The sequence below is a fragment of the Enhydra lutris genome, unplaced genomic scaffold (genome assembly GCF_002288905.1).
Source record: "Enhydra lutris kenyoni isolate GAN:26980312 unplaced genomic scaffold, ASM228890v2 scaffoldscaffold22, whole genome shotgun sequence".
In the NCBI taxonomy this organism is placed as follows: Eukaryota; Metazoa; Chordata; class Mammalia; order Carnivora; family Mustelidae; genus Enhydra; species Enhydra lutris.
Genome location: NW_019154106.1, coordinates 5001461 through 5013738, shown reverse-complemented (window position 1 = coordinate 5013738; position 12278 = coordinate 5001461). Strand labels below are relative to the sequence as shown.

Here is a 12278-nt window from a genome sequence, read left to right as displayed (position 1 = left end):
AGATTCTCTCTTTCTCTGCCCCCACAACTTGTGCACACACACACACACACACACACTCTCTCTCTCTCTCTCTCAAATAAACAAATCTTTTTTTTTTAAGATTTTATTTATTCATTTGACAGAGATCACAAGTAGGCAGAGAGGCAGGCAGAGAGAGAGAGGAGGAAGCAGGCTCCCTGCTGAGCAGAGAGCCCGATGCGATGCGGGGCTCCATCCCAGGACCCTGAGATCATGACCTGAGCTGAAGGCAGAGGCTTTAACCCACTGAGCCACCCAGGTGCCCACAAATCTTTTTTAAACATAAAAAAATAAAGAAAGAAAGAATATTTCTGGTACAGAGTGACCAAATCACAGAGCCACTCTTGGAGCAACGATGGCAGTCAGGGTCAGAGCAAGGACAGCCCCAACATGGAGTCTGACCTTCCTTCCACTCAGAGGTCCAGAAACTGCGCCCGGCCACTTTATCCAGAGGTGACAGAGACGAAGCGGCATGATGCCGATGTCATACCTTACAACCAGACCTGGAGCTGCCAAGGGGATGGGCGTTCACATGTCACGGCTCGAGGAGCCCAGCCTCAAAAGGGCCAGCCTGCTGGGGTTCACTGCTGTGGGCAGCTACACCGCCTGACCTGCACGGTGCGTGGCTGCTCATGCGTGTGGCCTGTTATGTGTGTGAACACACGCGCAGTGCCTGAATGTGGATCTGTGTGCAGCCTTCAGGTGTTACCTGACACTCGCTGCCTGACACGTTTGCGTGTGTGTTGCCGGGCATGGGTCCGTGTGCGGCTCTCACCCACCTGCCAGGAGGAGCGATGGGGCGTGTGACGCCTTCTCATGGGGAACTCACCGGCCACGAGGAGCGCGATCAGAAACCAAGCTCCCCTCCCCCAGTGGCTGCTCCCTGTTCCTGGGCCACCTTCCCATCTGTTCAACATCGGAGTCTTTGGTACCTGGATAGACATTAGACATGACTCTAGACTGTGACAAATTGTAGACCTATTCCTGCCCCTTCTCCACCTTGCCTGGCACACCCCGGGGTCCGTGCTCCTCTGAAGAGCACCCAGTCCTGCATTCAGAGGCTTATTATCCAAGTGTCTGCTCAGCTCGGACCGGAGTTCAGCTGGAATCCTGCCAGGAGGATGTTGTTACATCTGTTGCCAGAGAACTCTCCTTTCCACGCAGATGCTGATGCGAAACTGGAAGGGCAGGGCGGGCACTCCCCCGGACTACAGGTCCCAGGATATGACCCTCACTGGGTTTGCTGGTCTGTGAAATTCTGAGTGTACGGGGGGGGGGGGGGCGCTTGGGGCTCTTCACCTGCCTGAGCATGCAAGCCACCTGGTAGGGAGGCTGGGGGAGGTGACCTGTGACCCTGGCTATAGCTGTCGCCGTCCCTGTCCTCCATGACTACAGGACCCCAGAATCTGCCTGACAACCTGGTAAGTGGGGTACGCTGGTTTGCAGAAGACCCGGGGCGGGGGCGCTCCCCTCCCAGGAGTCACAGACCACAGATTCCACCTTCCCTAGTACGGGGCCCCTTTAAGAATGCAGTCAGTCCTCTGGGCAAAGGGTACCCCAGGGTCCAGGGAGGGACTCACTATAGGTATACAATGGCTCACGTTCATTGAGAGCTTTCTCTGGGCCAGCCCTGTGCTCACACAGGGGTCCCCAGCATTCTCGGTTTCTGACCCCCCGGTGCCTCGGTTATTTTCCACGGTGCGCCCAGGCCCAGGCCCCCTCGCACTCTCCGCTCTGGCCCCTGCAGGCCAGCGCAGGGGCTTCTCCGTCCTGGGTGGAGGCGGTGGGACTGGCAAAACGAGCAGAAGCGGGGAGGGGAGGGGCTACAGCCCGGTGGGCGGGGCCTAGGGGATCCTCCCCCTCATCCGCGGTCCATGGGGGTTCAAAGTCAGCGGCCCAGCAGGGTCAACCCGCACACATCCGGGAGGCTCTGCTTACCCCCACAGACTGACACTTCCCCGTCGGGACAATACAAAACCTCTTTAATTCTCATTTTCTGTAAAAAGTCGTGCCTCTTGACGGACCACGGGGATAGATGTGCAAAGCGTGAGACACACCCTGCCGAGGCGCGTGGCTGAGGGCTGTGCTGGGGCGGGGGGGGGGGGGCCGCGGGCTGTGGCAGGAGGACCCTGTCCTTCCTCAGACCTGGGGAGGGGTCGTGGAGCGGGGTTGAGTTGGCTGCGCTGTCCCTCCAACCCTAGGCCCGGCCCAGGGGTCTTAAAGCTCCACACGCGTCAGAGGGGCCGCAGGGTGAGTCCCGCGTGGCAGGCGGCCCGGGGCTCTGGGGCGTTCTGGAACCTGCGGTCCCAGAAAAGGTCCTTCCTGAAGATGCTCCCCGACCCCGACCTGAGCCTCGGGAAACGGAGGCCGGCGAGCTGGCTGGGCCCCTCACTATTCCTCTGGGCCGTCGCCTCCCAGGGCCTGTTCGTAGGGGCAGGGCCGGCGGCAGAGGCCAGCTGGCTCAGGGCCAGGCCGGGGCCCCGTGGGCGGCGCCTCCTCCTCCACGCAGTCCCCCAGGCCGCCGCCACTGCCGCCTCCATGCACGCCCTCCACGTCGCTCTCGTCCGAGTTCTCCTCTTCCAGGTAGCGGTAGCCGCGCACCTTGTGCTGCGGCCGCGGGATGCGGGGCTGGCGCGGGACCACACCCCGCCGCAGCTTCTGCTCCATCCACAGGTAGGAGGCGGTGGCCGCCACCAGAGTCAACAGCAGCACCGCCAGCTTGGCCTGTGGGCACAGACACCTCGCGGGATAGGTCCACTCGTGGCCCGCATGTCCCGGCGCAGCTCCTTCTCTGTTCGGACACCTCAGCTTCCTCAGCATCTCCCTGAGGGTAACGGCTCAAAGCCCAGCTGTGTCCTTAGCTGGGGCTAAGACCACTGTGTCCCTGACACGCAGGGACCATAAGAAATGGACCCACCCCTCCTGGAAGATTTTGACTGTGACCCACAGCCAAACAGAGTTCCCCATCCTAACAGTACACACACACACACACACACACACACACACACACACACAAGCACCACATTCTCTTCTGTTTCATTTTTTCAAATGTTGGTGGGGACCTGCTAAACAGACCCACCAGTCGGTGGGAGCAGAAAATGAGGAACCCTGCTCCCTGCAGGCTGGGAAGGGACAGCTCAGAGGTGACATCTGGGAACAGGTCATCAAAGGACCCGCAAGGTGGCTGGGAGGCACCCACAAGGAACGAGACGACTTGAACCCCTTCAGAGATGGGTAAACTGAGGACCGTGGGAAGTAAGGCAGTAAGAGGGTCTTGGTTTGGGGCCACTCAGTGGGCCTGACCTAGGACCCAGCCCTTGGGGAGTGGTGCCCTTCGGGCACTGCGAGGCCACAGTGGGCATTCAGAAAGTATCTGTGGCCCAGGGGCTGGCCAGTGGGGTGCCTAACAGCCCAGAGACCCTCCTCCCACCATGTTCAGGCTCACCTTCATGGGCAGGCTTGAGCCCAGGTACACCACGAAGATGGCCACCGCCTGCCACCAGTGGTAGATGGTGAAGATGAAGTCTTGCCTTTCTTTGTCCTCATATAGGATTCCCAAGAGTGCTGCAGGCGGGCAGGACAGGGCAGGAAGGGGAGAGGCGTCATCAGGGGCCCAAAGTGGCTGATCTCCCCGCTGGGACCCACCCTAGGCCCAGCACTGGGCCGGTCTCAGCCCTCAGCCTTGGAGCGCCTAGAAAGCCCTTGTGAACAGGTCCTGGCCTGCCCCCTGGTGGACGCCCTGGTTGTTAGGCCGCCTGGGGAGCCCAGGAGAGGCGGGAACAGACAAGGTACCTTGCTGGGGTGGGGGGGGGTTGCTGAGGGGGCGGGGCGGGGCGACGGACAGTTGGGCCTCACTCTAGAGCACATGTGTGGCCTCCCAAGTGGAGTGCTCTATGTGCCGTCATCTCCTGTCCTCTCTCGGACCTTCGGGGGCTGTCTCTCCTCGCCCAGGACTCAGGCAGGGCAAGCTGCTCGCAGAAACAAGCTTTCTGCGAATCAGACCTGAAGTTGGGAGGTTCAAACGATTTCTCAAGGAATCCTCCCTGGGGCGGGAAGAAAGAGCCCACAGGAGTCAGGAGACGCAGCCCGTACTCTCAGGATGGTAAAGTGCAGAGAATTAGTACAGAGAGGAGGATTCAAACGTTGGCTCTGGGGATGACTCAGGGTGAGTTAAGTCCCAGGCCAGGTGTCCGGCCTGTAAAACGACACCACGTGTATTGTGTGTTGTGTTCTGAGGTTTCAAGGCAAGAAAGCCTGGCATGGCACCTGGCAAACTGCACTGTCCCCTGCCACCCGGGACATTAACATCCCTGCCCTGAGGCCCTGTGGTGTGACTGTACCCCTTGGGGCTGCTGGGAGGGGACACGGAACCCCCAGGGTCCACAAGGAGGAGGCAGGAGGCACAGCTGGGGGGGCAGAAGGGAAGGCCAGGCCCAGGCCCAGGCGTGGCACGGACCCGAGTTTCCCAGGTTGGCTGCCTCTGAGCAGCGGCCAAGAAAGAGCGGCCCCGAGTGCGGAGCTCCAGGCCCAACGACAAGCACAGATGGCTGGACCCTCGGGGGGGGGGGGCAGCGGTCTCCCGAGCCAGCCCCTGCCCTGCCCACGGCAGGGATGTCCCCCACATCACACCTCCAGGGGTGACGTTCTGGCCCATCAGAACAGAAGCTGATGTGGAAGACACAGAGCTGCGCCTGCGCGGACCAGCTGGGTGTCTCCAGGCTATGGCTGCCGTGGGCAGAGAGCATCACACCGCTGAACTCTGATCCACCCCGCCTTTCTGCAAACAGGGCTCTACTTCCCAATGCCCCTGCCCCAGCAGCCCAGACTCAGGGTGTGCACCCCGCCACTCTGCAGACTGCGCTTAGGGCTTCACGCCTGCTCCCAGCTCTTTCCCATACAGCAGCCCTCCCTCGGGGCACTGGGTGGGTCAGTCAGTGGAGGGCCACCTGCACCGTAACAGATCCCCAGGGTACCCACGGGAGCCTGTGTCTGTCCCTGGCCTGCAGCTCCTCCCCAACCACCCCGAGGTCCCCGCAGGGTCCTCTGCCATCCCAGTGCCCACGGCTGTACTCACTGCTGAGCCCGGTCTTATTGAGGGCACTGCCCACACCCCAGAGGACAGCTGCCACGTAAAGGATCCAAATGTGTTGCAGGACCCGAGGTGCGGGGGCCCAGAAAAAGAGGCCAAGCGTGAGTAGCAGGTGCACTCCGGCCCCAGCCACGAGGGGCACCTGGCGTGGCAGCCACAGCCCCAGCAGGCCTAGGACGGAGGAGGCCGAGGCGCCCAGGCTGTAAGCCACGAGGAGGTAGGCCAGGCGCTCCAGCCCCACGGAGCACACGCCGTAGCCCTGCAGGGGGGACAGGGGTGTTAGAGATCCGGGCTAACTCCCTCCGAGGGTCAAGGGAAGGTTGTGAGGGCACAGACAGGAGATGACTGTCTGGACAGTGTCCCCAGATTCAGGGGTGGGATCCCATCTCAACCGTGAAACCCCTCTGGAAGCAAGCATCCTTCTTGGAATCACTTCACGTGGAAAGAAACTGAGGCCCAGAGCCGTAAAATAATTTGCCTAAGGCAGAGGGGAAGTGGGGGGGAAGCGGGGGGGGGGGGGGAAGTGAGGGAAGCCAGGGAAGAGAAGAATGAGGGAGGGGCGCATCTGGGACACACTTGTACATACACATACATGTATTCAAAACCCATTCATCTTTTATCCGAAATACAAATTTGCCCGGGAATCCCGTATTTTATCTGGCAACGCCTAATAGGCTGAACTTACCAGGCCGAGACCCGTGCAGGCAAAGAGCACCTCGAAGCCGCTGTAGATAAAGAAGGGCACCAGGTGCCGCAGCCGGAAGTCGCGCACGTGCTTGAAGGGCAGCTGGAAGATGTTGCCCCAGCCCACGCTGCGCAGGTCGATCTCCTCAGTGGGCCGGTAGGCGGCACCGCACAGGCCCAGCACCTGCGGACCCGCGAGCTGAGCTGGTGCGCAGGGCGGCCCGGCCCGCGGCTTCCCAGGCCCCGCCCCCAGGCACACCCACAGCTCTGGGCCCCGCCTCCTAGCCCCGGGCCCCACCTCCAGACGCACTCGCAGATCTCTGCCAGGCTTCCCAGCTCCGCCTCCAGGAGGAGGCCACGCCCAGATCACGCCCCCAGCATCTTAATCCTGCTTCTGGGGTTCCGCCCCCAGCCCAGTCCTCTCAGACCTTCTCCCACTCCACCCCGGGCCAGCCTTGGTTCTCTTCCCCTTGGCCTCTGGGATTCCGACTCCAGGTTCAGTCCCGAGCCTCTAGCCTGGCCACTAGGTTCAGGCCCCGCCCCCCACAGGACTCAGCCAGGACTCCAAGCCATAACCTTGCCCAGGCTGCCAGCAATGGGCCCGATCACACCCCTTTCTCCCCGCCTCGGTCCCCAGACTTCCCTGACTCCGCCCCACCCCATCCTGGGCCGCACCAGCAGCATGGCCAGGAAGGCCACCGCCATGAGCACGCTCTCCACCACAATGAGGTTTCCGCTGCGTGGTAAGGTCCGCAGAACGGTCTTGTTGAAGCCCATGAGGATGCCCTGGCTGTCGGTGCCTGGAGAGAGGCGGTCGGGGGTTGGGGAGTAGAGCACAGTATAAACTCAGCCACGAAGAAATGGAGCAAGGCAGGCGGGTGGAGGCGAGGGTTAGAGGTGGTGGGTGAGGGCAGTGCTTGCAAAGGCAGGGTTCATTTGGGGAGCAGTTTGGAGGTGAGGGCCACTGGGGCTGGACAAGCAGCAAAGAAGAGTGCCTCCCCCCTCCCCACCCAACTGCTTTAGTACCAGGAGGCTGTACAAGGGGTACCAGTCCACCCCCCAACCCCATACATTCACCCTGCAGGGACTGAGCTCTGAGAGTATGTATGCATGGCCCTGAGAGATATCCCCCAGAAGCCTCAGCCCAGATGGCATCTCTTCTAGGCAGCCTTCCTTGATGTACCCTGTCCCCATGAGGCTAGGTCCAATGGCCTAATGCATACTCCTACAGGGCTACATGCCTTGCCCACTAGGCTCTCAGCCCTGAATCTGGGGGCAAGAACATCCTCTCTGGGCGTTCTCAAGAGCCCAGTGTCTGCTGGATGACTCATTGGGGGAGGTGAGCAGGCCCTGGCGACCCCACCCAGAGAGGACTAACCGCAGCTCTGCACGTTGTAGAGTGTGTGGTTCAGGTCATACAGGTAGTGGTTCAGGAAGTAAATCATGGGCAGCTGGGCACAGGCGAAGCTCAGCTGTGGGCAAGAGGGCGGCTTGGGCCAGGCTCAGAACCAAGCAGGGGGCACAGGCCTGATCGGGAAGGGGTCTGGGCACAGGCTTGGCAGAACAGGAGCCCTCCCACCTCTGGGGGCAGCCTCATGGCAGGAGGGAGTGCCCAGTGCAGGAGGACTTTCTCCTGCACAGGGAGGGGATGAGGTCTCAGTCATTCGAGGCAAGTAAGCAGAGGTTGGGCTCAAGAAACGGCAGTGGGACTAGAGAGATGAAAAGGCTGTGGGATGGGCTCCAATGTGTGGGTTCTGGGCCTGGAATACCCTCCCCCAATGGCCCCACAGGTGGTACTCACATGGAAAAAGCTATAGAAGATGGTTTGGAAGACCAGGAGATATGGTGCATGGGAGCCCCGTGGCGGGCGTTGCTGGGGTCCCTGCTCATCCCGCTCCTTATAGTGGGAGTACTCATAGTACTTCTGAGCCATCCTGGACCACAAAGGAGAGAAAGCTTCCCCCAGTCTGACCTCCAGCAGATGTCTCTGCTTCCTGCATCCAGGGCTATGGGCTACATCTCATGGATGGGGAAACCGAGGCCCAAAAGGCAGAAAGAGCTGCCCAAGGTCCCTGAGTCACTGGCAATGCAGCAGAGACTCAGCCAGGTCTCCAGCCTCCCGCCCTGATGTCCACCAGGCTCACCTGGTGATGTAGTTGCCCATGGAGGCCCAAAGAGGCACAATGGCCATGCCCAGGGCCACAGCTGAGGGCACAAGCGTGTAGTAGCGCTCCCAGTAGTTGGTAGAGACAAAGAGGGCATAGATGCCCACAGCCAGGAACATCATCCACTTGGTGCCGAAAAACCTATGGGCAGTGGGAGGGATGATGGCACCACAAGCCTACCCAGGCTACTGTGGCCTCAGACCAGGGTGGCCACAAGCCACCATGAGCTCCAAGTCCCAGCTCATGAGTTGGTGTGAGGTAGGGAGTGAATCCCTGGGCTTGGAGTCAGGGGCTCTAAGATGGAGTAGCAGAGATATGGACTTGTTTGTGGTCTCAGGGGAGCCCTGTGTCCACACACTTCAGTTTTCACAGTTTCATGTAGGCACAGAGCCCAAGCCACAAGCCTGATGGCCGCTGCAAGGATGGAGGGAGATAAGGTGGGGGTGGGGGATAAGTCAGTGGTCTACGGGCACATCCAGCTCTTGTTTGTGTTCTGGGCTGACTGGCCAAGCCCCCTTCCCTTTCTGATCTCATGTGCTAGGACTTCAGGGCCCCCAAGAGCACAACCCAAACTGGGACAAGGAAACAAGGACCAAGAGAGGCCAGAGCCAGGACCAGTATCTCTTCCTCCCTGCCCATTGCTCTGGCAGCCCCGCTGTGGTCATTTGGGAAGTTTCTTCCCCACTGGCTCAAATGACCCTAATTTTCTGGTACAATTACTTTCTCTTCTATTACAGGAGGCCGTGGTTCTTTTATGAACCGTATTTTGCCATGTAATAAATACACGGGACTCTGATTTATTTGGGGGAAGGCAAGTCACAAAAAAAAATGTACTGTACATTTTGATGGAGTAAACGGGTGGAAAAGTAAAAATACTAACACTCATTGCTAGTGAGGCTGTGGTTTAAAAAATGAGGCACATGGCCAGGATCATGCAGATTGGCACAGCCCTTTAGAAAATCAGCCCAGGGGCGCCTGGGTGGCTCAGTGGGTTAAAGCCTCTGCCTTCGGCTCAGGTCATGATTCCAGGGTCCTGGGATCAAGCCCCACATGGGGCTCTCTGCTCAGCAGGGAGCCTGCTTCCTCCTCTCTCCCTGCCTGCCTCTCTGCCTACTTGTGATCTCTGTCTGTCAAATAAATAAAATCTTAAAAAAAAAAAAGAAAAAAAAAAGATCAGCTCAGTAGTTTGGGCAAGGGGCAAGCTGGGGGTGGGGGACTCAAACTTTCCGACTGCCAGGTGCTGCCTGTGGGACCTGGGCAAGCTCATGGGAAACAAAGAAAGAATTAGCTGTTGTTATCCATAGCGATCTGTTTTAAGAGCCATAAAGCCTTTCGCATACCTCTACTCTGCTAAGGCCACTGTTAGAAATTTATCATAGCAATTTTTTTTTTTCTAAGAAGGAAAGAGCTAGGGGCACCTGGGTGGCTCAGTCAGTTAGGAGTCTGCCTTCGGCTCAGGTCTTGATCTCAGGGTCCTGGGATAGAGCCCCACATCCCACTGGGCACTTAATGGGATCTCTGCTTCTGCTTCTCCCTCTACCTCTTGGCCCCTCCCTCTACGTCTTCCCCTGCTCATGCTTTCTCTCTCTCTCAAATAAATAAAATCTTTAAAAAAAAAAAAAAAGGGAAGAGCTACAAGTACAATGTAAATGTGCAAAAAGGGGAGGGAGCTGAATGTCCAACTCGGAGCCATGACTGGGTGCCCCCACGTCTGCAGAGAACCTACCCTCCTAAAGTACCGAGAGTGAAGACTGAGGAGCCAGCCAAGATGTGCGCAGCAAAAGGAAAGAAAGTAAAAGTGAACATCACACACAGCTCTGGTGACAAGGACATCAACGTTACCCATCTGTGCTGGGGGGACAACAAACAGCTGATTTGCTGGCAGGCCTGGAAGGATTTTCTTTTTTCTGATTTCAGTTATGATTCTAATGCTGTTTGTACAATTATGTTAAAGGAGCTTTGAGTTTTTTGGGTTTGGAAGGTTTGTTTGTTTGGCTTTTGGTTTAAGATAGAGGAATTAAGACCCATCTAACCTGTCTGCTAGTCTCTGGGTCTCATCTGAGCAGAGACCCACCTCCTGGAGAGGAGGGTGCTGATGGAGGGGAGTTCACACCGGCCATAAGGCCAGACCAGATGCCTCCAAGGCTCTGGACCAGAGTAAACTCTCTGGGGCACCTGCCCAGCCATGCCTTTTCAGTGAGAAATGTTCCTCAACACTGACCACAGCTGATCAGGCCAGGCTTGGTGCCTGGGTCTTGGGGACTTATCAAAGTCTCTCCAGAGATTCCCCAGCTCTGATCCCAAAGGTCACTCACTGTAGCTCCAAGCCACGAAGGAGGGCACAGGGCGATGCCATGGGAGGCAATCTGAGCTAAGGAGCAGGAGTGACTCTGTTCTGTCAAATTGTGCCCTCGGGTGAATCTCCAGCTTCCTTCACCAAACCCAGGTTTTCTCCTTCTCTCTCACCCCTCCAGGTAGGCATGGCCTGTACCCAGGTCCTGGCCCCCCAGAACACCATCCGCCAACAGCCCTCACATCCCTTCCGCATGGCAGCAGCTTCGCACCTGATGAGCACCGGCGTGTAGAGCAAAGCCGCGATGGGCGTCACGTTGATGCCCATCAGCATCTTGCTGTCGATGTCGGGCAGCCCCATGTTGCCGTACTTCACCTCGCGGTAGGTCTCATCATAGTGCAGGATCAGCTGCATCTGCAGGAGGCCTGGGGGTAGGAAGAAGGCACGACGGCGACAGCTGAACTCTGGCGGCGACACGCCAGCCTGAAGGGAGCTTCGGTCGCCAAAGGAGTCCCCCCGATGCCAGTGCCCACGAAGGAGGACAGAAAGGGCTGCCCGGACGGGGCCAAGCGTCCTGACAGGCAGCGGCAGCGCCGGCCACGCGATTCCAGACGCCCTCCCACACCCGCACCCACGCACGGGCAGCGCTCCGCATCTGGAAGGCCGCACACCTGCCCGGGGCGCCCAGTCCAGCCCGCACGCCCACCCACGAAGGCTCTGGCCGGGAACCGGGAACGCTGCCCGGGGACCCCACCTCCGTGCGGTGGGGTCGCAGCTGCAGCCGCAGGGCGGCATTTGGGGAAGTGAAAGAGGAAGGGAGGCCAACTGGCCCCTTGGGTTTCTCCTTCCCTGACCCGGGCTGGGAAAGGAAGCCGGGGTGGGGGCGGGAAGCCGTGGGTTCTGCGCGGGACCCGCGGGGCCGCCTACCCAGGTAGACGCCGTAGGTGAGCATGCCGCCCGCGCTGGCCGCCAGCACGTTCTTGAGCACGCCCAGCCGCTTGCGGCGGTAGTAGCGGCGCTCCTCCTCCTCCTCGTTGTAGTTGGGGTACGCGCCCACCAGCTCGTCCAGCTGCGGGGCACGCACGGCGCTCGCACCCGGGACCGGGGACTCGCAACTCCCGGGCGGGAGGCCCCGGGTCCCCGCTCCCCGCCCCCCACCCCACCGCCCGGGAGGCCCCCCGCACTCCGGGTCCTCGCAACCCCCCCAACAGACCCGTCCCCGCTCACCGGAGCCCCGGGCCCGTCGGGGACCCCGAGCCGGTCTTCATCTCCCTGCGGCCCCGCGGTCCCCGCCACCCGGTAGAGCGGCGGCACCGCCTCCATGGCCCGACCCCGCCGGAGCAGTGGCGGCGGCCTCGCCGAGAGCGAGCTGCCCGCCGGGCACTTCCTCCCCACGACCCGGCCCCGCCCCGCGGGCCGCCCCCTCGCGAGGGGCGTGTCTAGGGCGTCCTTGCGCGCGTGGGGGTGGGGGTGGGGGTGGGGGTGGGGGGCCGCCCGGACCCCGCCCCGGGGACGAGCGGTGTGAGTTCAAATCTGCGCGCAGCCGCTGAATGGCTTTGCGACTTGGGGGATTCACTCCACTTCGGTTTGCCTCAGTTTTGTCACTCGGCGCTGCTTCCCAGGGTGTAACCGGGTGAATGCAGAGCCTTAGACAGGTGCCAGGCCCGTTATAGGGTCTCCACTGCCATCCCGAGCCCCACCTCCTGCCCCCATGCGACGTGTTTGCGGGTCAGCAAAGAGCCCCCGTAGCAGCCCCACCGAGGGCTCCCACAGCGGGGACTCGACAGCCGGTGCCCACCTCCCGCGCGCCCTCCGCTTTCAGCTTGGCGTCTGCCGGAGGGAACTCTTGCCTGGGAGGTGGCAGACTGAGCCGGGGCGGCTGATGGACTGCGCTGGGTTGGCCCTGCGGGATCTGCGCTGCAGAGAGTCCCCGACGTTCTTGTCTTGCAGGAGCTGAGGCTCCCCAGCCCTGGCTATCACCCTGGCCGGAAACACTTTGAAGCTTTTAAAAATACACGGTTCCCAGGCA

The 12278-nt window shown here is 60.3% G+C and overlaps 1 protein-coding gene across 4 annotated transcripts; it reads right to left on the bottom strand.

Moving 5' to 3' along the window:
* Positions 1-296: 296 nt before the first annotated feature.
* On the bottom strand, positions 297-11625 carry LOC111149625 (unc-93 homolog B1, TLR signaling regulator). Of its 4 annotated transcripts, none has more exons than XM_022506795.1 (11): positions 11477-11625; positions 11177-11318; positions 10521-10674; positions 7936-8097; positions 7593-7725; positions 7170-7263; positions 6467-6591; positions 5793-5975; positions 5093-5366; positions 3464-3582; positions 297-950 (listed from the first exon to the last, which is right to left on the bottom strand). In XM_022506795.1, exons 1-11 carry the CDS (start codon positions 11570-11572, stop codon positions 717-719), a joined length of 1716 nt encoding a protein of 571 aa, XP_022362503.1. In that variant the 5' UTR covers positions 11573-11625; the 3' UTR covers positions 297-716. The 4 variants fall into 4 exon arrangements, with proteins under 4 accessions (XP_022362503.1, XP_022362501.1, XP_022362504.1 ...); XM_022506793.1 differs by lacking the exon at positions 297-950 and adding an exon at positions 1980-2742; XM_022506796.1 differs by lacking the exon at positions 297-950 and adding an exon at positions 1980-2742 and having other exon boundaries at positions 7593-7602.
* Positions 11626-12278: the final 653 nt, after the last annotated feature.